The 7255-nt window shown below is 37.1% G+C and overlaps 1 protein-coding gene across 2 annotated transcripts; it reads right to left on the reverse strand.

Moving 5' to 3' along the window:
- Nucleotides 1-381: 381 nt before the first annotated feature.
- Nucleotides 382-6789, reverse strand: LOC112526862 (uric acid degradation bifunctional protein TTL). 2 transcript variants are annotated; one of them, XM_025137286.1, is made up of 6 exons: nucleotides 6570-6789; nucleotides 6391-6485; nucleotides 4066-4123; nucleotides 3543-3644; nucleotides 1838-1994; nucleotides 382-992 (listed from the first exon to the last, which is right to left on the reverse strand). In XM_025137286.1, the coding sequence occupies exons 1-6, from the start codon at nucleotides 6705-6707 to the stop codon at nucleotides 538-540; spliced, it is 1005 nt and encodes a 334-aa protein (XP_024993054.1). In that variant the 5' UTR covers nucleotides 6708-6789; the 3' UTR covers nucleotides 382-537. The 2 variants fall into 2 exon arrangements, with proteins under 2 accessions (XP_024993054.1, XP_024993053.1); XM_025137285.1 differs by having other exon boundaries at nucleotides 382-995.
- Between the last annotated feature and the right edge of the window lie 466 nt (nucleotides 6790-7255).

The raw sequence follows: 7255 nt of genomic DNA on the forward strand, positions 1-7255 counted from the left end.
TTAAAATGAGAAGTTTATCATGTATTTAGTTATATTTATCTACAATTAGTTACACAAATTCAAACACGGAGCTTAATAAGTTGTACTTACACACAATTTACTTATAATCTTAAATTTTTAAGTAATATGCATCAATAAATAGTACTTCATGTATAAAATATGATTTTTAAGAATTTTTATCAAGTATTTTGTAATATAATATAAATATAGATAATATAAATATATTAAACAAAGTAATTATTCCGATTGATAGGACAAGAATAAAGACAAGTGATTTTCATTCATATCTATTAGTTATCACTACAAAACACAGATTCAATTTTCCTTTGCTAAAAGTTTTTAATTAACATAATATAAAATAACATAATTATTAATTATTAGTTATAAAAAGTACGGTTTAATTAAAAATGACACATTAGTGGTCTTTTACAACACCCAAATGAGTTTAATCAAATTAAAGTTGGTGCACCTTTAAGACCCCCTACATGTTTTACCATTACGACAAGACGATATTCGCCCCCAGCCACCTGCCGGTACCTAGCTGCCCCTGTAGGTCGAGAATGAAAAAGGCGAAAGCAGCAAAGGAACATGAAAATGTTCAGTTTTCTGGGCCTCTTTGACCTCAAAGACAATGGAAACAAATGGGAAGAAACCTAATGGGTTGTATTTTCCTGTGTTGAAGCTTATTCGGTATATACCAGGGTTCAAATCATCGACTATTTTCATCAATTGACCGCTTCGGCCATCTTTATCGGTCGTTGATGAACCCTGAACCATCCACTTGTCATTATCTGATTTGCCAAACATGGGGCTGAGCTGTTTCGCATTGTACATTTCTAACAGGACTTCGATTCCAGCAGCAGGACACCCGTGAGCTACATCTAGTACATGTGTTGTGATAGGTGGCCGAACCCGTGTAGGTATTGGAGATGATTTTGGATCAGAAGTTACAGATGGAGCCGTCAGATGCCCTCCCAAAATGGTCACCCGACCTTCTACATTAAAAAGATGAACGTCAATAAACCAAACCAAACCCAACCAAACCCAAACGAATATCCCATCTGCAGGTGGGGGTTATGAGAGGGGTAAGATTTATGCAAGCATGATGACCTCTACCGGAAGAGTAGAGTGGATGTTTCTGTGAATACCCTCCGCTTGTGAAAAGTGTGCGAAAGAGAGAAATGCGTATATGATAAATTGTGGAAACTTGTGGATGCCATATATTTACCCTTTCCATCGACGTTCATATGAGCCCAGTATGTTCCACCCAAAGGGGGGCTTTGTGAGGGGAAACATGTATGCAAACCTAACCTCTACTTTAAGAGTAGGGCAGATGTTTCTGTAAATACCCTCTGCTAGTGAGAAGTGTGAGAATGAGAGAAATGCATACAAGATAAATTTCGGAAACTTTAGTGGGTGCCATATAATTATCTTTCCATTGACGTTTAAGAGAATGAATGTCAATGGAAAGGGTATACATATGACACCGCGAATAAGAAGATACCAATACCAATATCATCATATTCTGTACCGATTAAATCAGGCAATACGTATTTTTGCTCAAAAATAGCTAAGAACATGGAGATTGTCGCAATTATTTTGGGACCGCGGGAATGCTTTGCGTCCATGATATCAGATTGTGAGGGACAAAAATAGAAGAACAGCCATGTTTTATCATGTACGACTGAACAATGAAGGCCTTTATTGCAGGCTAAACGACTGAATTTTATATGTTGTTGGTTATATTGTTCAAAATCGAAAAGAATGGTGGGCTAGAAAGAAACAAGGGGGCTATTAGTACGAATTTAAAAGACCAAGTTTTGAAGTAAAGAATTACCTTCAGCTTTGGTGACATCACTTGCAGTGGAGTGGACCTGAGTTGAAGCTGAAACTTGTATGTTTGAGAAAAGCTTTTGAAGCCGTAATTCAGTTATTTTCATTTGTTCTTGAGCTGCAATCTCAAACTCAACAATTGGCCTGTTTGGAAAACGTCTCTACAAAAGTAACTTAACATCCATCAATAAGAGTAGCTTAAATGCAGCTATATTGTCATCTACGTGTATTATACACACACACACACATAAGAAAGATGTAATCTGAAAGAGGATTTCCGATTAGTAGCTAATACTTCATGTACAAAGATTAGCCTCCATTTTGTGCAAGAGGGCATTTGAATTTGCATAAAATCACTTAGCTTTGGCACTCTACAGAGGCACACACTTTTCGTAACCTAAAAAATTGGCCTTCAGAAATAACCTAGAAGCCAAGAAAATGACAAAAAGAGGAATACTTGAAACCACATTTGACCAACAAAATTACTATTCTAGCGTCACCAATACTTCATATTTCCGAAAACGCCTTTAGCTTTTGACCATATATGCATATGGAAATTCACATCCTAAAGCACTGTCCAATTTCTCATTTTCAGGTGATAACTAGTGCAAACAGTTTCTATAGTAACTCAAAATATGTTCAATTTCTAAATACCATTTAGTAAAAGCCATTGTGACTTTAAGGGTTCGCGTCCACTAATTGCTCTCCTAACTGCGGCTGATGATTTAAAAAACGGAGATATTGCAGGCCTCACTTCTAGATGAGAAATCAAGGATTTCTCAGGAGGTTGATTCTGCCAGGATAGATGTGTAACCCCAAAATATGCAATGTGGCAAGGGTATTGCAAGATTCTACGAGCCCATGATCCACTTCAATACCAAAATACAAAAGCTATGAAGCTGCTATAGAAGTGCTGGAGGAAGAGGATCATATTTCCTTCCCTCCATCTTATCTGCATGTCCTATAATCTGTTGCTGCCCCCTCTCTCCACTATAGTGTAGACCATAATCTAAGCCCAAAATACTGGTCATATCAAATCAACCTTTGCCAAGCAAGAGAACAAAAACTGTTTTTTTCGAATCCCACTCAATTGAGTTATTTTCTAAAATTTGGTAAATAAGAAACAACAAGGTTTACAGGTGTGCAAACTCCAATGACCAATTAGGCAACACAATGGCCTGTAAAATAAAACCCATCTATAAAATACAGAATAGGCTAAAATTCCCTTACACTAAAACTTAAAAGCTAGTATCTTGATTTCAAAACAAAAGAACAAAGATGATTGCAAACTACTACCACTGATACCCATCTGATCAGGTTTACACCAGATAGGAAGTTCCTTTGCCTTTACTGTTTATGGTTTTATCCTGCATTTATGCACAGATTGAAACCCATAGCATCTTCTTCATCTCATTGTGAAAGAGAAAGCACTATGTTTGAAGCAATCTTGAATGCTCTCTGATCTATATTTGGAATAATGTCCAATATCTTCAATTACACGCATTGAAATGACTGGATTGATTTGGGATCCATATTTATGGCTTCCTCATTTTCCTCAACAGGTTACTTCCAAGTTCCAATTACTCAAGGGACAACCAAGAAATATAAGAACAAGCTAGGAAATATTTTGGAGGAGAGAGATTCCAAGATTGAGGTCAGGGAATGAAGAATCATATGCTCGTAAGACTAGAGCAGAATTGTAAATATACCTTCAACTCGGCTAATATTTCTGGAGTGCTTCTTCCTGATGCACATATAAGGAAAACAAATCCAAACTTTTTCTTGTATCGAGAATTCCACTCATATAATTCCTGCAAAGAGAAATCCAATTTATATATCTGTAGCAGTCCCAACTGATGGCATACGTCGTATTTATATTCATGAACTGTGAATGTTTAAGCAAAGGTATATGTATAGCCAGATGCTCTGCCTGAGCAGCATAGCGGATGACGGCAGTCAAAATTGCAATACAGTATAGTTATGCATCTCAGTTGGCAAATCATTCTCATTAATATGAAACCCATTATAGCACAAGGTTCATTTATAACAGATTTGTTTTATTAGTTCGAAACAGGGAACATAAAAAAATCACATAGCTCTCTCCCTCAACATGTGCACACACACACACATATCCTTGGTTTTTCTTTTTACTTAAACAGATTGCACCAATGTATCTTTCTTTTCAATATATTTGTAGGCAAACACGTCCCATGTTTGTGTTGAGGTAAATACCTGTAGGCTAGAATCCGTTGCAGTGGCTAGAGCTGTGGATTGCTCCCCTTTGCTCCACCTGCAAATACGGAAAACAACAAGATTTAGTCAAAAGAGCTAACCAGAATGCCGCGGCTGGAAAAAGAAGAGAACAATAGGATTTCCAGTTCCCCGTACATCAACTACTTTGAGTTCTATAATCTGCACTTTTCCTGTTTTCCTATGCAGAAAGACATGCAAGCAGGTCGACTAAATAAAACTCCAACAATTTCATGAACCATCTATACTGTATTCTGTTACATGGACTTATATGAAGATATTAGGTGCACGTATATGTAAAAAGAATCCACATGCACCTCCCCCCCCCCCCAAAAAAAAAAAAAAAAAAAAAAATGGGTTGCAAGGAGATAAGCAAACTTTCAGAAATCAGACTGAAAGGTGAGTCAACTGAGGCTGAATAGATATTTAAGTCTGCTTAAAAATATCATCCACTAAGAAAAAATAATGAGTTCAGCAGACCACGATAAAATACCAGATGAATTGCGTAAATCTCTCAATTACCTTATACACACCTGGTACAACTGTAACCATACAGCTGAAAAGTAATTGTGATGCGACATGCTTTAAACATACATGATGTAGTGATAAAAAGTATCCCACGGACGTTTACTACTAACTACTTCAAAACAAATATAAATAATAATTCCTGACAGTTATGATCTCCGTTTGCAGATGCCCTCGGCTCAATCTACCCTTTACATGGAAGAAGATACTAATACAGACTATACAGCTTAATCTATCACTCCACTAAGGTTCAAACATTTTGGATTGCCTCCATGAATCCTCTTCCTCGTATTCACGGTTTGCTATAACCCATATGTCACTATGCTACGGAGCACTTACTAGTGGTCTTATTTTTCTCTTGAAATGTTGTTAAATAAAATGCAAGAATTGTGTTCTTCAAAAGACAAGGTTCTAAACTGAAAACCTTATCACTATGTTTTAGTAAAACCAAAATAGAGAGGAATAAGCAATTAAGCATTGCACCTAAGAGGGAGTGTTTTGTAAGAAACTAAAGACTTGTATGTGTTTCTGTTTGCACTCTGATCCAACTAATTGAAATATCAACAAGTGGAATTTATTATTATAATCAGTAAAGGCCCTGTGTTCTGAATCCATTGAGATGTGACAACATATGTCTTCAACATGGTGTGCTGCTTTACGAGAGGACAGCAAGGAGGACGATAGCAGTATTTAGAGAACATGTATCATCATCAGTAGCAGTAGATTTATCTTTTGTAGTAGCACAGCAAGACTCTTACCTGTAATACTTCTCATGTCATGGAACCTATCATTTAGTCAGTAGATGGTTGCAACATAGACGATACATGATACAGCAAAGCCCACAAATTCAACACATGAACTTTGTGGGACTTTGCTATGCTCAACTAAAATATCCTATATAACTCGTTCTATAGTTGATGAATCATGCTTATTGGGGACCATAATCCATCAATGTTTTATGGGCAGATCATGCTTAACTATTGAATTGAAAAAATGACTGTTCATCTATGATTCATCTCTCTTTCCCTTCCAATTATTGAAGAACTGGATGACATGCTAAGGTCCTTGCTTTGCTGGAAAGGCTAAACTTAGCTTACGGTCAATCGACTTACATGTGCAGCTCAAGTAGGTTGGACATTTATTAAAGTATCAGCAAGGCAGGTGCAAGCCCAACATATTTTAGAACAAAATCAAGAAGCTGATGAAATGTGCTCAATTCATATTGATGAGAGCTAATGGTTGAAGGTGGATTTTGTGCATCCACAACCTACACCTATAAGAACCTTAAACACAATTGGAGAAGGATCAACATGATTGCCTTCCCTTTGAACCCTACCCTTCCCTCGGGGGGGGGGGGGGGGGGGGTGTTCCAGAGGACTAACACTTGTTATTGAGGTCTATGTATAATCCAAAATTGATGTTGATTTCGTTTGAACTTGAACAACAACAAATTTTTATTTTGTACACTTCTGATATAAAGGTCAACCTAAACATCAAAGAGAACATTGAAAATATCTTTAAAATTTCAGATCGATTTCCAAGTTGAAAATTTGTCCCTTCTACCTCAAAACACAGAATCAAGAATTTTCCAGATCTCAAGAAATCACGCTTTCAAATTGTATCAAACAAACTTCATGATAAACATAACATAGGGAATTTGAGATGGCCCAGAAAGCAAAATATATATATCCGGTTTTTCTGTTTGTATGTGTGTGTGGAGAGAGGGAGGGGGGATCAATTGATTGAGAGAGAGAGAGAGAGAGAGATTAAGAGGGAGCTAACTGAACACTTGTAGAACTTTTGTGAGCAGCAGAAGAAAGATTTTGCCCAATTTGGGGATGAGCCGCAAATGCTTCGAGCCAACCATGTACATCAACCTGTGGCCACCAAATCCATCGAAACCAAAATTCAATCTGATAAATTACACAACAGAAAAGAAAGAAGAACACGCATGTACAGACCTTATTGAACCAGACATCATTGGCTGCAGCAACAGCTTCTTCGTAAGTAGCGAAAGGTCCATCGGCCACCATTTGTTCCGCAAATTTAGTGCTTCCACAACAAGCTATGAAATCATTTTTGTCTAATCCAACCGACATAGATGATGTATATGATTATGATGATCTTTGAAGAAAGAAACACACACAGAGTGAGAAGCGTGTTCAACTGATGCTGTACTCTGTGACTCTGAGTGGAGCGCAAAGCCGCAAAGGGAGGGAGAGATGGAAAATGACGGGAAGAGGTAGGCAAGGTAGCGAAGAAGGGAAATAAGTTTGGAAATTCACGTTTCTGGTCCCTTAACTTTGGGATCTTAGCATTTCTTGCATATTTTTCCTCATGATTATCAATTTGGTCCTCCTCGCTTGTTTTCTATTTTGTATTCGATGATGAGTTCTTGTATAATTCTAGACGAAGGATCCTATGAGAAGGAAAATTATTGTGAATGTAAGATGAGATCTGAACCCCTGATTACTTAAAATCTCATGCTCATTCATGAATTATGTTTTAGAAGGGAACTGACCTGATATATTTCCGTGCACCTCATTAGTTTTGACATTCAATTAGGATTGATCCAAGGTTAGAGATCTATTCTTACCCTTCTCACCATAACTTCCTTTCTCATCGAACTCAATCCTATAATTATATG

This window comes from Cynara cardunculus (genome assembly GCF_001531365.2).
Source record: "Cynara cardunculus var. scolymus isolate 2C chromosome LG 14, CcrdV1, whole genome shotgun sequence".
Lineage (NCBI taxonomy): Eukaryota > Viridiplantae > Streptophyta > Magnoliopsida > Asterales > Asteraceae > Cynara > Cynara cardunculus.